This window comes from Vanacampus margaritifer, chromosome 6 (genome assembly GCF_051991255.1).
Source record: "Vanacampus margaritifer isolate UIUO_Vmar chromosome 6, RoL_Vmar_1.0, whole genome shotgun sequence".
Taxonomy (NCBI): Eukaryota; Metazoa; Chordata; class Actinopteri; order Syngnathiformes; family Syngnathidae; genus Vanacampus; species Vanacampus margaritifer.
The window spans coordinates 3,699,756-3,718,057 of record NC_135437.1 but is presented as its reverse complement, the minus strand read 5'-3'; the positions used below and the strand labels follow the sequence as shown (position 1 = coordinate 3,718,057).

The 18,302-nt window shown below is 36.7% G+C and overlaps 4 protein-coding genes and 2 long non-coding RNA genes across 8 annotated transcripts; 3 read left to right on the top strand and 3 right to left on the bottom strand.

Annotated features, from left to right (window-relative positions):
• The first annotated feature begins 10 nt into the window (after positions 1–10).
• On the top strand, positions 11–1,635 carry LOC144053813 (uncharacterized). Its single transcript, XR_013294516.1, has 2 exons — positions 11–170; positions 979–1,635. It is a non-coding gene; the product is annotated as an uncharacterized LOC144053813 (long non-coding RNA).
• On the bottom strand, positions 1,633–3,007 carry LOC144053812 (uncharacterized). Its single transcript, XR_013294515.1, has 2 exons — positions 2,717–3,007; positions 1,633–1,942 (listed from the first exon to the last, which is right to left on the bottom strand). It is a non-coding gene; the product is annotated as an uncharacterized LOC144053812 (long non-coding RNA).
• A 2,395-nt stretch (positions 3,008–5,402) lies between these two features.
• On the bottom strand, positions 5,403–6,172 carry mt2 (metallothionein 2). The gene is made up of 3 exons (XM_077569074.1): positions 6,007–6,172; positions 5,843–5,908; positions 5,403–5,632 (listed from the first exon to the last, which is right to left on the bottom strand). Exons 1-3 carry the CDS (start codon positions 6,029–6,031, stop codon positions 5,541–5,543), a joined length of 183 nt encoding a protein of 60 aa, XP_077425200.1. The 5' UTR covers positions 6,032–6,172; the 3' UTR covers positions 5,403–5,540.
• Positions 5,832–14,244, top strand: LOC144054035 (lathosterol oxidase-like). Of its 3 annotated transcripts, XM_077569069.1 has the most exons (8): positions 5,832–5,928; positions 8,546–9,104; positions 9,166–9,246; positions 9,580–9,797; positions 10,217–10,349; positions 10,454–10,554; positions 12,536–12,664; positions 12,753–14,244. In XM_077569069.1, exons 3-8 carry the CDS (start codon positions 9,195–9,197, stop codon positions 12,984–12,986), a joined length of 867 nt encoding a protein of 288 aa, XP_077425195.1. In that variant the 5' UTR covers positions 5,832–5,928; positions 8,546–9,104; positions 9,166–9,194; the 3' UTR covers positions 12,987–14,244. The 3 variants fall into 3 exon arrangements, with proteins under 3 accessions (XP_077425195.1, XP_077425198.1, XP_077425197.1); XM_077569072.1 differs by lacking the exon at positions 9,166–9,246 and having other exon boundaries at positions 9,646–9,797; XM_077569071.1 differs by lacking the exons at positions 5,832–5,928; positions 9,166–9,246 and having other exon boundaries at positions 9,097–9,104.
• anapc13 (anaphase promoting complex subunit 13) lies at positions 13,357–14,272 on the bottom strand. Its single transcript, XM_077569073.1, has 2 exons — positions 14,174–14,272; positions 13,357–13,676 (listed from the first exon to the last, which is right to left on the bottom strand). The coding sequence occupies exons 1-2, from the start codon at positions 14,270–14,272 to the stop codon at positions 13,551–13,553; spliced, it is 225 nt and encodes a 74-aa protein (XP_077425199.1). The 3' UTR covers positions 13,357–13,550.
• A 364-nt stretch (positions 14,273–14,636) lies between these two features.
• pierce1 (piercer of microtubule wall 1) lies at positions 14,637–15,612 on the top strand. The gene is made up of 2 exons (XM_077567217.1): positions 14,637–14,706; positions 15,269–15,612. Exons 1-2 carry the CDS (start codon positions 14,637–14,639, stop codon positions 15,610–15,612), a joined length of 414 nt encoding a protein of 137 aa, XP_077423343.1.
• Positions 15,613–18,302: the final 2,690 nt, after the last annotated feature.

Here is an 18,302-nt window from a genome sequence, read left to right as displayed (position 1 = left end):
ACAAACAGAGTAGCCACACCAGTTTACGTGACATTTTGGAAGAAGAGGACATCCCAGGCGTGAAAATTTCAACATGGTTCAATATACAAACACCGTGTGGAACAGCTTAAACGTTGGTTGACATGCAGAGCACTCCAAGTGGGCAGAAAGAAAGAAGTTTTAGTATGAAGGTAAGATTTATTGTACGATCATAGCTCGTAATCCAGTGCTAGCTAGCTCATCTCATGTTGTTAATTGTCACGAAAACTGAACACATTGAAGTCACAATTTTTCTTTCAAGATTTGAAGCCTACCAGTGTAAACATACGATTAATAGCTTGTACCTGTAAAAAAATAAAAATAAAAAAATCTTTAAAAATAAAAATAAAAAATCATAAACTGCTGCTTAGTGCTTAGATGTGAAAATTACTATAGAGCTACAGAACCGTATTGAATGTTTTACAAGATAACCTAAACCTATAACCAAAAGTGGACAGTACTCAGCTACTTGTATTTGACTAACATTATATTCAAGTATCTGTACTCTTACTATCATAATAAAATGAAAACAAAACGTTTTTATTGTGAGTGAATCGTTAAGCCGCTACAGGTATTTTAACCTCAACCCTTTATCCTCTGTATTTAATCATTTTAAATATTACAATTTCTTGATCAATGTCAGTATTTTTGCAATGTATGCTTTGCAAACAGTTTAAAAAAAAGGCTCTTACACTCTTACTTTACTCATCACAGTACTCAAATATTTGTGCAAGTATTTTTTCTGCACTTTTAATTTCTACTTGAGTTAAATTTTCCAATGTAACATTACTTTTATTAAAATATTGGCTATTCTGCTTTTGAAATGCTAGTCTATCTGTATCGCTAAGATGTGAGCAATGTCACTGTCACCTAGCTATTTTAACAAAAGTAACTAGGTCAAATGTTAGTTTATTTTTAATTAAATGAGAAACTCATAAGTTTCACAATCTTGCTCAAAAGGCGGAGACAACTGCTGCAGACACTGCTGATGCATCAGTGAAAAGGATGACCCACTCCATCAGCAAGCAGCCAAGAGACACGAGATGACAGCTGGGGGGTATTCCATCAAGCCGTATTAAGGAAAAAAGTTTTATTTTGCAAATCTTCTGCTGATGTAAATGTAGCAGGCGGTGGTCCCCTCCCCCACCTGTGGCAGTGGCCTTAGTCTTTTTTTCTGATGGCTACAATAATGGGCAACATATATTTACAGCTCAACACCTATTTAGTCTTATTTTTTATATATATTGTTATAGGCTACTTGCCGACTTGTTGCCATGATCGCTTTTGGCTACTGTTGAGATGTAACAGTGAATAATGAATATGTAGGTCAATTCGAAGTGCTTTGCATTAAATCAATAATTAATAACACTATTAATGTGAAATACACATTTAACATGAAACAATTATAACTTATACATTTAGTCTGTGCTTTTTTTTTTGCCAATGATATATCCCTCGTCTTATTGATAGCAGCATTATTGCCTTTTTTGGTGAATCTTGAATTCCTCATACAGCTCCATCAATAACTTTTGTTCTGTTTGTGAGAAGAATATTGTTCTCGTCTTGGATGGATGCAGAAACAGCTCTTCTGGACATCAAATAAAACATTTCAAATGATGCACAATCTTGTTTATTGAATGATACATGTTGTTATTTGATCTGACGATTTCAAATAACTCTCAATATGGATTAAATTGTACTCCTTTAACATTTCAAACTCAAAATTGAAAGACATTTAAGAAGCATAATTTCTTCACTTTCCCAAAGGTGGTTGCAGTGAAATTCTCTCAGAACAGTAACCAGTGTATCAAGGATTCTCATTTGTTGGACTTCACAGCCACTTTGAAGCAGGTTTGATGTCACACCATGTGCCACCGTCTAGAGATGGATCAAGAAGTAGCTTTGATTGACTGCATGCTGGCATCTGTGCAAACAGAATGTTTGGGTCAGCATATCAATACAATAAAAAATAATCATAGCTTCCTAGCTGGGTCATTCTCAAAACACAGCTACTGACATTATACGTAATCGGTTAATCTTGTTAGCCAGAAAAAAATTAAGATTTTGTCACATCTTAATATCAGAAATAGTGGTAATACTGATAGGCACAGACATTGTTCATAAACATTTCCATTATTTTTTATTGTTTTTTATGTTTAAGAGTGTAAGAGCCTTTTTTTAAACTCTTTGCAAAGCATACATTGCAAAAATACTGACATTGATCAAGAAATTGTAATATTTAAAATAAAATGATTAAATACAGAGGATAAAGGGTTGAGGTTAAAATACCTGTAGCGGCTTAAAGATTCACTCGCAGTAAAAACGTTTTGTTTTCATATTATTATGATAGTAAGAGTACAGATACTTGAATATAATATTAGTCAAATACAAGTAGCTGAGTACTGTCCACTTTTGGTTATAGGTTTAGGTTATCTTGTAAAACATTCAATAGGGTTCTGTAGCTCTATAGTAATTTTCACATCTAAGCACTAAGCAGCAGTTTGAGGTTTTTTTAAAAAATATATATATGTATATATATTTTTTACAGGTACAAGCTATTGATCGTATGTTTACACTGGTAGGCTTCAAATCTTGAAATAAAAATCGTGACTTTAATGTGTTCAGTTTTCGTGACAATTAACATGAGATGAGCTAGCTAGCACCGGATTACGAGCTTTGATTGTACAATAAATCTTACCTTCATACTAAAACTTCTTTCTTTCTGCCCACTTTGAGTGCTCTGCATATCAACCAACGTTTAAGATGTTCCACACAGTGTTTGTATATTGAACCATGTTGAAATTTTCACGCCTGGGACGTCCTCTTCTTCCAAAATGACGCGTAAACTGGTGTGGCTACTCTGTTTGTTTGGAATTTCGGATTGTGCATATTAATGATAAAAACGTGGCGTCATTTGAGTTCAACCCACTGTCGTTCGCTCAACCAATGAGGTTGAGCTTTAGCCCGCCCAAATCCTCCAGAGCCCGCCCTCTTCTTCTACGAGTACAAATCACGCTGCTCTACAAGTACAAATCAGTTTTGCACCATTTGTATCGAGATATTTGGTGCAAAACTCACGTGACTGGACAGCAGCAGAAAAAACACTTGTGACTCCTAGTGGCGACTTCTTTGACTACAAGTTGTCATTTCTACAGGTACAAATCACAACTTTTATAGATACAAATTTACACTTTTTTGTACAGGTACAAATCATGACTTTTACAGGTACAATTTTTTTTTACAGTTACAAATCACGACTTTTACAGATACAAATTTAGACTTTTTTCTACAGGTACAAACATTTTTTACAAGTTAGTTTTGCATCATATTTACCTCCATAGTAAACGTTGAGTCTCCACCAAGAAATGTCCCGGACAGGCCAAAACAAGCAGCCTTCACAACTATCGAGGCTAAGCCATACAGGTCTCAAGATAAGTCAGATGTAAACAACAACGGCGTTTCTCTTTCTCTTAGTGTGGAAATTGTAATCCCAAAAAATAAGTTCTAATTTTAATAAATGTACCTGTAAACTGATTACGTCTTCTTTCTTCTGTCTGTAACGGAACGGTTGTTTACTCATGAGGTAATACAAAATGCTACGTGAAAGATGAAAACAAATACTTTCAAAGTTCCTGTTACAATGCTTTGTTCACTTTGTGTAAATCGATGAAACATCACAGAGCTCCCAGTATGAAACCCAACGTAAACTAACCTCTAGGACAGTGGTGACCAAACTACTCCCTGCCCCAACGCACCTGTTTCCAACTAACAGGATTGTTATCAGGCTAAGGCCTATACATGAGCTTCAGGTGTTGGAGAAGGGAAACATCCAAAACCTGCAGGACGCCGGCCCCTGAGGACCGAGTTTGGACACCACTGCTCTAGGACGTCAAGTTACCCAGCTAACATTAAGAACAATTATCTGGATAACCCATGTATTTTTACATGGCGTGGCGTCATAAAGAACTCGCCAAAAATGCAAAAGCACTCGTCGGATTAGGTGATTAATGGCCGATGGTAATGATATCCCGATTATATACAATATTAAATAATCATAAATCCAGTTTTGTGGATGATCTTGCCTCTAGACCAGTGGTGGGCAAACTCGGAAAAGGTTTTTTCAACTCCAGAGAATTATTACAAATAGGGGATTAGAAGCCCAGAATAAAAGCAAATAACGAAGACGACTTTGGCTGGCTGCACAACCGATCAGATCTGATCACAGGTAAAATATTCTCGCCTCGAATCTCATTAGGCTACTCTGCCCCCCCCAAAAAAAGACAACATTCACCAGCATAAAGTGAATGTTGTCACTTGTCATGTGCTTTCAATCCAAATACAGTTAACTGTCAGATCCAGGATCTCTTTCTTTAAAGCTGTTTGTAACAATTTGCCCAAAAATATCTTTACAATAGCCTTTTTATTTGACCATTTTTGAGTGAAACATCTTCTAATTATTAGATTTACACCTTACACCTGCGGTTTCATTTTTTAGCGCAGTTGCAGTAGTGATTCAAAATTTAATATCCTGCTTTCAATAGCTTACTCTACTTGTACTTGTAGTTTAATGTATTCATGCGCTAAAGTAAGTTATGTCACAATCAAGGACATTAAATGTGATCACATGCCAGCACTTCCGGTCACCAAGAGAATGACAATAGTTAGTGGGAAAATTGTGAAATGCCTGCTTATATGTAGAAATGTAATTTCATCATGTAACGTTTTGATTGATTCAAGAACAACATATGTCCCACTGGGAGCCGTTTCCTAACAAAATGGTCGTCCACATGCGATTGTGGGATATGTTATTTTTAGCACAAAGGTGGGAACCAGGCTTGCCCAATGCTAGTCCTCCAGGGCCAGAGACCTGCAGGTTTTAGATGCTTTTTTCCCATACTCTTATCACACCTGCTTCCTATAATCAGCTTACTCTCCAGAAGCCTGATAATGATCCTGATCTTTAGGATCAGGTGTGTTGAGACAGAAACATCTAAAAGGCTTTCCAGAATAAAGGTGAACCATTCTAATTAGTTCCCTTCCAGGATATCAGCACTGCAAAATGGGGACAATCTTTTTTTTTTTTGAAGCCTTTCGGATCAACGGTGAAAATAGATAAATTGCACCAGAGGAATGTTGTGCTGCCAAATTAACTATACTCATTTTGATGAAGGTTTCAACTTAATAGGAACTCAAAGTTAGTGAGCCTGACCCTTTCCAAAACAAATTGCCTACTGAACTACTTTAATTCCAAGCCCTTTGTGGAATTACTTTCATGCTCAAACATGTTTAGCAGAAAATTGGCAAATGTAATTTATAGACCTACGGTTAAACTTGGGCAAAAATAACCTGGCTACGACCACAAAAAGAAATTAAACCAACTGAAGTCACATTAAAGATTTTAATTTATTTCAGCACAGAACAACCAATACAAAACTCATTACTAAATAGACATGGCATGTGCAATCAAGTGAATCAAAATGAAGGTTCCATCTCTCGAGCAAGGGATGGATGAGGTCAGCGCCTCACTGACAGCAGCTTGTGTCACATGTCTTCCCTTTGCACACGCAGCCTGATGCACATTTGCTGCATCCAGAGGGGCAGCAAGCGCAGCAGCCTGCATTACAATGACAAAAATACATAAAAACATTGGGGAATGAATTTTCTTCATCATGAAATACAGGCTACTCAACTTTTGTGCTGCAGACAGTCATTTGAATCACGTGTGAAACCAATTAGTTATTTAAATAAATTTCGAACGAAATACATCCAAACTAGTAAATCATTCCCTCGGTGTAATCAAGTTAACTAATGAGATTTGACTCACTCTTCTTGCAAGTGGTGCAGGAGCAGTTGGTACAAGCACAGGATCCAGCGCATTTACAGGTTCCAGCTGCACAGACAAAAAACAAGGTCAGACAAGATTAGAATGAATCATCGCAACCTAAAATCATATTCCGCACAGAATTGACGTTACTAGATCATACTCACTCTTGGAGCAATCGCAAGGGTCCATGCTATATGCTGGTTTGTTGATTTAAGCTTCTTCAAAGAGATTAGCAAGTGCTCGTCTGATCTTGCTTGTGTCGTTGTGAGTGGAGCGCAAGAAGCTGCTATTTTGTAGTGTCCAGTGAGGAACGGGGCCGTGTGCAAAATGCGTTTGTTACAAACGATTACAAAGAGTTTGTGCACACGACTTTTTTTTTTTTTTTTTTTTTTTTTTTTACAACGTGCGGTCATAGATTTAACTCAGGCGACCACACGGTGTGTGTACGAATTGCTTTTATTACGCATTCACATTTCCTCCTGGGGTCATTCAAAGATTAGTTACTGCTTATTTGGACAGGAAAACGTTAGAATTAACGTGGGTAGGGTGGTAAATTCACATTTAACGTAATTCCTATGTGAACTCCCTTATTAATTAGTGAGGAATTACTATTAGAATTGTCAGTTTATTCAATCTTGTATTATCATACAAATATCAAAATTTGTATGCATATAATTGTTAGTTATAATTATAATGCCGACATAAATATTTATAGTGTAAAAAAGAATGGACGTTTTCCAATCTGGGGTATTTTAAATGAAGATTCGAAACATTGTACCGCCGAGTTGCACACGGCACATGAACGCGGCACTGGTCTCGGCCCCGCCCATTTGCACACATCTGCCTCAAGGCGCTCGTGAGCAAAACAGTCAACAACAAACTGGAGTAAGAGCTGCTGCCTTCATGGACCGTGTGCAGTGGGAAAATAACACACTCATTCACATGTCGCTTGGGAACGACAGAAGTGGGCGTTTATCAAGGGGAGCGTGACTGATTGTTTACCCGAAGCAACTTGAAAACACAACAGCATTATCCACTCCAAAATACTTCTCTTTCATGAATCAACTTGTTTGCTTTTCTTGCATTTGAAGGTTGAATCTTTGAAATTATTTGATTTTGGACGAAAAACAAAAGAGAATGTCTTTCAACTAAGTCTTTTGCCCTGTGTGACATGAACATTCCTTCCGTTTTGCACTCGCCACAAAGTTACCTTCCGTTCTTTGCCAATACAGTACAATAATGTTAAATCATGCTAAATCATCCATGGGTTGGCAATTCATGGCTCGCACATTGCAAGATGATTTCTGTAATATTTGTTGTATTCCTAACTGGTTAGTTGAATAATTTACAGTAAATGTGTGTATTCATATTTTAATCCTGTTGCTCATTAAATAATTGATTAGTCCATTATGTAATGTTGTCAGTCGATCGCTGGGCTATAAATCAATTACTTATTTATTTTTATTAAATCATAGATTATTAAATTCTAAGTAAATGTAGATAAAACTTTAAAATAAGAATTAATTATTTAATTATTGAAAAAAATAAAAAGTCACAATTATAGTATTTTTATTTAAGTTGAACTTTTTTGTTACTTCATCTGGTCAAAAAATTTTAATATTGAGGAACCACAACACACAGCGTGAAATGTTTCAAGCCTTTTTGTTAATTTTGATGATTACGGCAGAAAGATGCACAGAAAAAAATCCAGTGTTTCTCAAAATTAGAATATTGTGACAAAGCTCGACATTGTAGGCTCCCCGTGACCCAATCTTGTTGCTAGTTAATGCAAAATAACTGCAGAGGTTTTTGTCAGCCTTTAAATGATCACTCTCCATCTGATTTATATAAAGGCTGATCGTCTTGATGTTGTAATTTATGTAAATGAGGCCCAACGAAGTACAGAGGGCATACGGCTTGAATACACTTTTCAGAAGGCGAGCATTTCTATGTTCGAGATCCATTTATTGTTGGTCACGTGAAATATTGTAATTTTGTGAAGCACTATTTATTTTTTTTTGTCTTTCTTCCATCCATAAACATCAAAATCGAAACACATAAAGAAATAAATATTTCACTTCGTGTGTGGTGAACTAATGTAACATGTAAGTTTCACTTTCGAAACAAATTATTATCTCCTCGATACTCCACTTTTCCGACCAGCATTGCGCACCCCTGTACAGAACTGCATGCATTCATGCACAAAGCTATGTCTGTACTGTATAGTGACGTGGCGCCTCTAGAGGGAGACATACAGTCATTTAAAGAGATGCAGGCAACTTATCATGACGATGCATACATTTGGCACAAATGTAAATTAATATAAATTTTACGATTTCCTACATCAACTAAGAATAATACGATATACTATATATGACATTGTGAAATTCTATTTTGTAAATAGTTACTTTTTATTTATTTAATTTATTTGTTTTTGTTTATTTTGGGGGCTTTACGTTGTCATTCAAAAAGACAATTCTGTCCTCTTTTTTTGTGTCAAAGTAGCAATATAATACAAAACAGTGATAAGCAAGTGGCCCCACCAGAGTCAAGAGTTTCCTGACACTGACAAGAAAAAATGTGTTATTGCTGACTTTTTCATGCATGCAAGGAATTGTGATTATGTTTAGTTAGCATGTGTAGCAAAGGTCTGACAGATTGCTTTGACATTTTGAAATTGATTGATGTTTTTGTTCTTTCCAGAAACAAACACCACACTGGTGTAATGTGTGTCTACGTGAAAGGCCAAAAGGTTCTGACGAAACAGGATCCTGCAGCTCCAATATGGCAACATATAGACCATCATATGTAGGCTATTTCAAACAGTCTAATGTTAAGAAATGGGAGTAACTTGATTTGGGACAAAACACTTATTTAGACTATTATGTACAGTATGACGATACAGCCAATCATGGCAGACGTAATAAAAGATGTGTCTGAGTTCAATGTATTTGCTGAGCATGCTGGGATCTTCTTTCAGCTCCAGAGCCTATGAATGCTTCCAACATACTTGTGCCACATGTCTGCAGGGAAAAAAGGAACAAGAGGGTCAGCTTGTCCTGCTAGAAATGTAGTGTGTGGAAGAAATAGATATTCAGACGATGAAATAAGATTTAATGTCAGCAGTGAGCGGCTCAGTTTGCTTTATACCTACAGTCGTGTCATTTTATTAGAAATTGCAGCTGGTAAACTTGTACTAAAAGTGGAGAAGGACTTGTCTACTTTGAGGAAGCTTTTCAGACCTGCCACACTCCCAAAGCAGGTTAGTTCAGCATCACATTGATGGAAAAGTATCATTTTTGAATGTGTTGATGTGGATTTAGGAATCTAGCTGCAACTTGGCAAACCTGTGATGACGACATCACAATATGATTTCCATTGCATCAAATGTTCTGCCCTAAAATGTATGTACAACATTGTTCAGTTTTGATTGATTTAACTGTTCTTAATATTTTGACTCATTTAACACAGAATTGTGTATTAGTGGTTCAAATGTCGGTCTCACAATTGAAAGGCTCTGGGTTCAAATCTCGGTTCTGTCCTTATATGTGGAGTTTGCACACTAAAGAATATAGGCCTTGTTACTTGTGCTTGACCACCTCAACCACAAAAATAAACATACATACGGTATGTTCATGTGAAATTGTGAATACCTCTCTCAGTGTCATACATCATCCTTACATGATCTAATTAGCTTTGTCATGGTAGATAATAACAATATTATTATTTCTCCACAGACAGTGGCATGGATCACGTGCTAAAAGTTGCAGACCATTTTGTCTTCACTCCATATGTTTACCCAGCATCATGGCCTGAGGATGGAACTCTGCGCCAACTCATCAGCCTGAGCCTGCTGACCAACCTAGGAGCGCAAACGGTTTACATGGTCTTTGGCGCACTAAATTTCTACTACGTCTTTGACCACAGGCTCATGAAACATCCACAGTTCATTGAGGTGGGCTGTTGAATAGATCTAATCTTATATTATGTATCAATGTGTGCTTTCTGCAAAAGTGTAAAGATGGACCTACATCAAAACTCATTGCTGCATGCTGACGAAACTCAGAATTCCTTCCCAAGATTATTAAAAAAAAAAATCTATATAATTGGTAAAGTTATTTTTTATTTGGTTTTCTCACTTGGCTACATCTATCAAAATTTTGCAAATAAATTTCAGTATAATGAAGTGCACTACTAGACAACCACAATAAATTATAATTTGTAAAAAATAAATTAAAAAAGCGTAATTTGTATTGTTAGATTTTCTTATCTTGTGACAGTGTACACATGTTTCGGATGGTCTGTGCAATTGAAAATCCTAGAAAAAAACAAGTGAACACACCTTTTGCTATTTTATCTTTTATCCTTTAATAGAACCAGGTAAGTCAAGAGATCCAACTCGCAACTACATCTCTCTTCTGGATGAGTCTCCCCACCGTGCTAATTTTCTTCTTGGAGATCAGGGGGCACAGCAAACTTTTTGATGACATCAGCCAATCTTCTCAGGGTGAGGGCCATTTCACTAAAGAAGAGGCACATTTATTCCAGTATTTCTAAACCTCAGTACAGTAATACAAACTTTGTTAGACCCAAGTGCTTTGTTTATGTTAGGCTGGTCTGGGGTGTTCCTGAGCATTGCTGGATTCTTGTTCTTCACGGATATGTGCATCTACTGGATACACCGTTCCATGCATCACAGGAGAATCTATAAGGCGAGTTAAGAGGACTTTAATGCTGTCATGATTTTTTTAGGAGTCAAGAGTAACATGAGTGATTGATAGAAACCGGACTAACTAATAACTTGTAAATGAGTTTCAAATATTTTGCCATATTCTAACATTTGAATAACAATTGGCATGGTGTGAGTGTCATAGTTTTAATCTTGATGGTTGTAATCTAATGTAATGTCTCTTCTACAAACAGAGTAGTCCAGTTGTGATTAATTCAATGCTGTGATAATGAAATTACCTGGATTGAATGAGAATATCCACAAGCATCATCGAATGCCAACATTTCCCAATCTTTTTTTTTATATCATGTATCCAAACTCTTTCATCATGCCATGAGTAACCCCTCACTCGTGCATGTTGAGGATTTATCCAAAAGTAGAACATTACACAACTCATTATAAATGAAAATCATTTTATTTTGTCTCCTTAATTTTAACATTTAATTCTGAGGCATAGTTATTTATTTATTTTTACCTTCAAACATAAAAACAAAATGTTGCCTTGAACATAAATATGTTGTATAATTTAAAAAAATATAAAATCAAAAGTAAATAATAAACCTGCCGTTGTTGTAGAGTAGCCTACAGTATAACTCTAATATGATACATTTAGGACAAAAACACTGTGAACTCATTTGAGTAAGTAGGGAAACAAGTTGTAACGAATGATGACATTAGGTTTGTTGACTTTTTCTTTGGTTACATGAAGTTACAAAGTGAGTGAACTTTGGTAAAGCTTTAGTGTATCATTAAGGCAAATGTATTGTGTTGATTGCAGTTTGTTGGTTAGCAGAATGAAGCAGAAACTGCACAACTGGCTTCAGTTAAACCTCGTGGAGAGTAGACACATGCAAGTTCTGAGGATGAACCCATTACATTTTGTTTGGTGCAAAATTTGGTTAGAAATGTGGATAGAATAATTACTTTGCTTATTTTCTGCCATTTACAGTGGATCTAAAAAGTGTATACACCCATGTGCAAATGCCAGGTTTCTGTGATGTAAAAATTGAGACCAAAATTAATAATTTCAAGTTTTTCCACAATTAATGAGACATATTACCAGCACTGGCCAATTCAATTAAAAACAAATCTTTTTAAGAGGCAAAGTAAAGATAACTGACATAATATGGTTGAACAAGTGTGTACACCGTGTTGTAACTAGGATGTGTTAAAAAATGATCAATGACATTTAAGCTTGTGTTAAATGTGAGTCAGCACACCTGCCACCACTAAGTGCCTCTGACTTACCCCCAATAAATTTCAGATGTTCTAATAAGCTTTTCCTGACATTTCTTCTGGCTTTTTTGGGGGGGCAAAAGCCTATGCGGTAGGGTTTTGTGCAAATATGTTGTGAACTGTTCATATTACTTCCACCTCGTCTTAAGCCCTAGTTCTAGCTGAAGAATGCATTCCAAAAGACCACCATGCTTCAGCGTAGGTATGGTGATCTTTTGGTGATATGCAGTGTTATGTTTGCACCAAACACCTTTTGGAATTCTGGTTAAAAAAAATCAACATTGGTTTAATCAGACCATACCACAAGTTGTACAGGTTATAACAGTGAAAATGTTCTAAAATATTTTCATGATTTTTCTTGCCCTGATTTCTTTATATAACCAAAACCAAGAATTTGAACAAGGGTGTGTACTTTTTATATCAACTGCAAGTGAAGATAGATTAATACCCACCACGGCAAAACAAAATGTAAAAAAAATGTGTCCAAGATTTTCTTTGACCCTAACAGTAGCCTACTAACAAAATACTTATTTTGACTTGAGGAATGTCTTTGTCATATGAGTCATGAAGGAAATGTTTTCCTAGTCTAGAACCGAAATGGTATGCTCCCATCTTCTTTCAGAATTTGACATCACAAAATGTTCCTTTACTATCTGGATTAATAAATTGAATGAACCACTGAGCACTTGATTTACCTCCGAGATGTACTTCTTTTCTACTTCCCTCAGTACTTACATAAGCAGCATCATTTATTCAAGATCCCCACACCATTTGCAAGCCACGCCTTCCACCCACTAGACGGCTTCCTGCAGAGCTTACCCTACCACGTCTACCCTTTTATCTTCCCGCTCCACAAGGTGGGTCTATGATGATAATCCACATTTATTTTACTGCATTCAGTGAATGATCTGTTAATGTATTCAGTATTCTTGTGGGTTATTTCAGGTTGTCTACCTGTCCCTCTTCATCTTCGTCAATATCTGGACTATCTCCATACATGACGGCGACTACCGCATTCATGGCCCCTTGATAAATATTATAAATGGTGCCGCACACCATGTGGATCATCACCTTTTCTTCAACTACAACTATGGACAATACTTTACCCTCTGGGATCGTATCGGAGGCTCCTACAGATACCCTTCAGTCCTCCAAGGGAGGGGACCATTGACACAGTGATCAGAATAGTATAGAATACGAACAGTCACACGGTAGTATTCTAGAAAAACGTTTGGTAGTTGGAACATTGCATGGATAACTACTCATGAAACATCAGTTCATATTTTGAATCTACACATCACCCTGCACAGGAAAAGCAAGTGATATATTGCAATATCAGTGTTTGAACAAACTTAAGTCTGCTTTCAGTGTCAAATGAAGGCACCATCACAGTGAGTGTAAGGTTTGAATCATTTTAAAGACACTACATATGGAAACAAATGGATGGCATTTGTTCCGCTTATCCTCTTAAACCATGGAGCTGGTCTGAAAAAATGTAAAAAGATAAAGTGCAGATTGGAACGTGTCAATTCAAGTAGAAAGTGACAACTTAAGAGCTGACAAACACTTTTTAATAACGGACTACTGTATATTCCTAAGTAGGAACACGAGAAACCTAGAACAGGTAATCATGGGATAATATTCACAAAACCAGAAGTTGCAAACTATAAGTGCAGTCAAAACATCCCAACAAAGCAAAACTGTGAACATGCTGGTGTTCTACAGTCCCATGCCAATGTCAATTCAACTTCCAGTGTTCGGAGTGTTTTCATGAAGGCTCTGCAGGGAAAGGTCTGTCCACTTCATCTCTTGTTCCTTCACGGACTCTGTGGATCCACCATTGTCCTGCTCAGCCTCAGGGAGTTCAGTCTGAAAGACAGCAAAGACAACATGATGAGATTACTCAAATCAAATTACTGTTTGTGATTGCATGGGCTCCCTCCAGGCAGCCGCTCTTTTCACAATCCTCAAAACATATGTATGATCCAAGATTTTAAAACTGGCAAAAGGTGGTTTACCTGTGTGTCAGTTCAGTGACTGTTTGTATACTGTTGTTGGACTGTAATTCAGCGGTAGATAAACATACACTCAAAGGACAAAACTTAAAATTGCAACTTTAAAACTGTACTTTGACTTTTAAGTCTAACTTCCTCTATTATAATTAGCATTGTTCCAAATACTTTTATTGTAACACAAATTGATTGATAACACAACAGTGGATTGTGTCGTAACTCTCTAAAACACAGCTCATACTTGCATCCATCCATTTTCAAACCACTCATCAAAAATTTGTCTATAGAAATTTGACATTTAGCTTAACAGACAATGCATAATGCATGGTTGTCAAAATGCAAGCGCTGATTTACCAGCGGGATTGTGACATCTTCATAGGGCAGTCTGTCTTCCCTCCAGGCGTCATCAGTGAGATCTAAAACTCTACCGTCTCGTTGGATTTCACTGTCCATACTCAAAAACAAGACCAACTTTACTCGTCACGGATCCGCACCTACGACAGATATGTACTGTATTTTAATGTGCTGCACGTGCCGAACAATTATACTTTGAAATGTATCCGTAAATGGGTTGTAATCCGTTTTTTTGAGAATGGCGCGTTAATTAAACGTCATAGCCTACTCCGACGCATGGGGAAGACGTAAAATGACGCGTTCATATTTTAATACAAACGTTCATTAAAACACACTTTGAAACGTCTTAATAATTACAAACAACTTGGAAAAAAATTGGGTTAATGCGACCGTATTATCCTAAACATATTTAAGCCTTCTACTTGTCTCTCCCGCAAGGCATCGACGGTGTTTAATGGTCGCTATGGAAACTAGACGGGACTCCGAACAACCAAAGAAAGACGACTCGGGTTTGGAGGATTCGCTCTTGGATGGTACGTTTTTAAAGTTCCGCATTTGTTTTTTGATTTTGGGAGCAACTAAACCGTGTAATTTCCCAATAATGTTTTTCTTAATTAGTACTCCTCAAATGTGCGAATTTGAGATAAAGTTTGGAGAAATATTTAGTAATTATTATTAACGTTTATTAATTACGTAACTCCGTTTAAAAATATTGAATTGTTGGTTTCCCCCGCTTATATGACAAAGACTTAATGTGAAGCACTTGAAGAAACGTTATCGTTAAACCATAATCTAGCAAAAAAGACAAGTAGCCTCTGTTATATAGTTTTGATTTTAGTTTGGTGAGTAAAGTAAATAAGCAAATTAAAGCCAAGTACGTGTTTGTATTCCATACATTGTACCAACAGCGCTAGTATTAGCAGAACTGTGTATTCCATATTGACACATACACATTTGCACCAACAGCATAGGTATTAGCAGAACTACACCAAAAAAAATTTTTTTTAATCATTTTGTGTAGTTATTACAATTTCAACAACGTACGTGTTTTTCTTTTCTTCTTCTTTTTTTTCAAATTTTGTTTTGTTTTACCAGCAGGGACTTCAGTGATGTCAGCCCCAGAGGAAGAGCAGTCAGAAAACACACAAACATGTATCAACCATGGAAATCCAGTTTTCACCTACACCACCACTTCATCTTATAAAGGTGCAACTCTATCGCCATGGTCCAAACCTCAGAACCCCCTGTACAGGACCACCTCCAGTGACTACGGCCTGTATCCTCCCACCCCTGAAACGACACCGTGTACTTACTACCCTAAATCACAAAAATTCACCAACTACATGGCCGAGAGTGGGATGTACCGTGACAATTGCTTCAACACGACTCTTGACCGCAGCAGAGTGTATGACTGTCCCAATTTACAACACACTATCTGATTAATAATGTGATGAGAAGTCTGGAGAAAATAATGTGGGAGCAACTAATTCTGAAAATTAGTATATGAGCTAATCTGAATCGAAAGCTTGTATCCATGTATCACATTCTGTCGATCAATTAGCCATTAATTTCAATGCATAATGTGGTTGTGTACAATTACAAATGTTTGAAATAAATGACTTGATTGCTTTTAAAGATAGAGACAGCTGATAAAAATAAATTTGGTTCACTCTCCTGATTTGGCTTGATTTGCCATTCAATGATGTGAATGACAGTGTGATTTGTTAGTGACTGCCTGATCTGTTGGAATAGGCTCCGGTGCATCTTGACCAGGAAAGAAATGTGGGATAAAAGGTGTGTGTGTGTTTGGGGGGAGGGAACAGATACATTTTAATGATTCCACTGGTGATGCACAGTAGTCTGCCAGTGTCGGGGTCTCAGAGTGGGTGTGCGGAAAGCCAATCACCCACTCTGCTGCTTTCACCACCTGGCTGCAGCAGGTGCCTCCTGTTCCTCATTAATATATAGTTTATAGCAGAGGTGGACATTCCGTTAGTACTGACGTCTGACGGAAGCTTAAAGACAAACTAAGCACTGACGGAAGTGGGTTTTCATCCATCGTAATAATCACTAACTGGGTCAAGTACCGACAGCAAGTTTTGCTGACGGACAGTAAATGATGACACAGAATGGCACCTGTTTGTTGGTCCTAAAATAGTGGTGACCAAGTGATGATGGAAGCGTGGTTAAAATAACATGATGGACTGATGATTGCAGTTTGTTTTGGCTTGAAAAAATAGACTGATGATGGAAGGGTGCCCAGGGTGCTGATGAATGACAGATCAGCAAAATTTTGTAAATTGCCCACCTCTGGTTTATTGTATAGTATACAACCCTCATGAGGATAAGCGGTTAAGATAATGGATGGATAAACTTAAAACTATGTTCCCGGTGGCCACGGCAGTCCTGTTTGAAGTGTAGTTTACGGTGGAATTTTTGCCATTTCCCCTCCTCTTTCAAGTCTTGCTGTTTCCTCACCATCTTGTCATGGTATCTGTTATGAATTGTGGGAGGATAGCTCTGCTGAGATTCAAAGCTACATTACGGTTCGGCAGAGTAGGGCAATCCTGGTCCAGAAAGTAAAAACCCTGCCACAGATTGGCTTTAGCCGCAGGTGCTTCTACTGAACTGGCATGTAAACAAGCTTGTCTATACCTGTTGAATTGAAGCACACTGCAAAAACTAAAATCTTAAGTAAGATATAATTTCTTAAATTTAACCTAAATTTACATATTTTGATTTGACAAGTTATTTTTACTTAAAATGAAATTGTCAACTTAAATTTACATATTTTGATTTGACAAATTATTTTTTACTTAAAATGAAATTGTCAGGCAAGATCATTGTGCTTATTTTAAGATACTTATTACTTAATTATCTTATTTGATCAAGCAGTCTTGGCATTGTGTGTTAACAGACAGTTTTAAGTACTGTGAGGATTAAAACGAGCATTTCCCACATTTTAAGACAACAACTGACCAACACCAAAGGCCCTGAACTGGGGTTTCATGAGTTTTCTTATTTTAAGATTTTGCATAATCTAGTAATAAGATAAATGGGGGAAAAAAATGCAAGTACAAAAACAGACGTGCAATATGGTTGATTTTGTTATATTTACTAAGCTCATTGTCCTTCTTTCTGCACCAGCTCAATGGTCTGGTGGTAGAGTGCCTACCCTCTGACTTGAAGGTTGTGGGTTCATTTCCTGGCTGGGTCATGACAAAGAAAACGGAACCTGTTACCTTCCAGCTTGACACTCAGGCTAAATTATCCAAGTGTAAAAAAAAATACTCATGTGTTTTGAGAAAATAGTTCTATTTATTACAACATCACTGGTTTTTAGTCTGAAAATACTATTTTCAAGACCGCAGTGGTTGATATGGGCCTAGTATTATTTTCTTATTTTTCAAAATCTTACAGGTAAATTTAAGTAAAATTTTCTTGTTCTCTTGGCAGATAATTTTGCTTATTTGAAGTAACAATTTTCTTATTTTACTATATTTTTTTCCCTTAAAATTTCTACAGTCGTTTTTGCAGTGCACCTGTAGCTAAAGCCAAACTGTTTCAGGGTTTTTACTTTCTTGACCTGGATCCCCCAACTCGGCGGTTTGGCCTGTGGCATAAAGTTCCCTCCTGGTTCGTCACACTCTGATGGGACCCCTCACATTTGTCTAGTAATCGTAATATATCAATGTACTAAATAACAGTGATTCTCAACAAGTGTGCCGGGGGCACATTAGCATGCTGTGACAGCTCTTGGTGTGCTGTGACAAATTATCAAATTTCTCTTAATTGGTCCCAAAATTATTTATTTATAACGCATTATGTATTTTTGTTAATCTATCTATGGCAGTGGTTTATAGTGACAGACAAAACAAATAAAATGTATTTTATTAAATGGCATAAAGTAGATAACTGACATGTGTATACTTGGAAAAAAATACAATTTGTTTATTTTGGTGTGTGGTGGTATGATTTTTCAATCTTAAAATATGTGCCTTTGCTCAATAGTGCCATATATACTTGTATACACATTAGCTATATTGCAGATATTTTGCACATAAAATGGGATAGATTATTCCCAAGCCCATTATCTATGTTTTAAGTTCTGTCATCGTAGTTATTTTTT

Coding starts and splice junctions, on each gene's coding strand:
- pierce1 (XM_077567217.1), top strand. CDS start 14,637: ATGGAAACTAGACGGGACTCCGAACAACCAAAGAAAGACGACTCGGGT. Junction 14,707..15,268: donor GGAGGATTCGCTCTTGGATG/GTACGTTTTTAA, acceptor TTGTTTTACCAG/CAGGGACTTCAGTGATGTCA.
- LOC144054035 (XM_077569069.1), top strand. CDS start 9,195: ATGACGACATCACAATATGATTTCCATTGCATCAAATGTTCTGCCCTA. Junction 10,555..12,535: donor ATCACAGGAGAATCTATAAG/GCGAGTTAAGAG, acceptor TACTTCCCTCAG/TACTTACATAAGCAGCATCA. Junction 12,665..12,752: donor TTATCTTCCCGCTCCACAAG/GTGGGTCTATGA, acceptor GGGTTATTTCAG/GTTGTCTACCTGTCCCTCTT.
- mt2 (XM_077569074.1), bottom strand. CDS start 6,031: ATGGACCCTTGCGATTGCTCCAAGA. Junction 5,909..6,006: donor CCCTTGCGATTGCTCCAAGA/GTGAGTATGATC, acceptor TTGTCTGTGCAG/CTGGAACCTGTAAATGCGCT. Junction 5,633..5,842: donor CTGCACCACTTGCAAGAAGA/GTGAGTCAAATC, acceptor ATTGTAATGCAG/GCTGCTGCGCTTGCTGCCCC.
- anapc13 (XM_077569073.1), bottom strand. CDS start 14,272: ATGGACAGTGAAATCCAACGAGACGGTAGAGTTTTAGATCTCACTGAT. Junction 13,677..14,173: donor AAGATGTCACAATCCCGCTG/GTAAATCAGCGC, acceptor GCTGTCTTTCAG/ACTGAACTCCCTGAGGCTGA.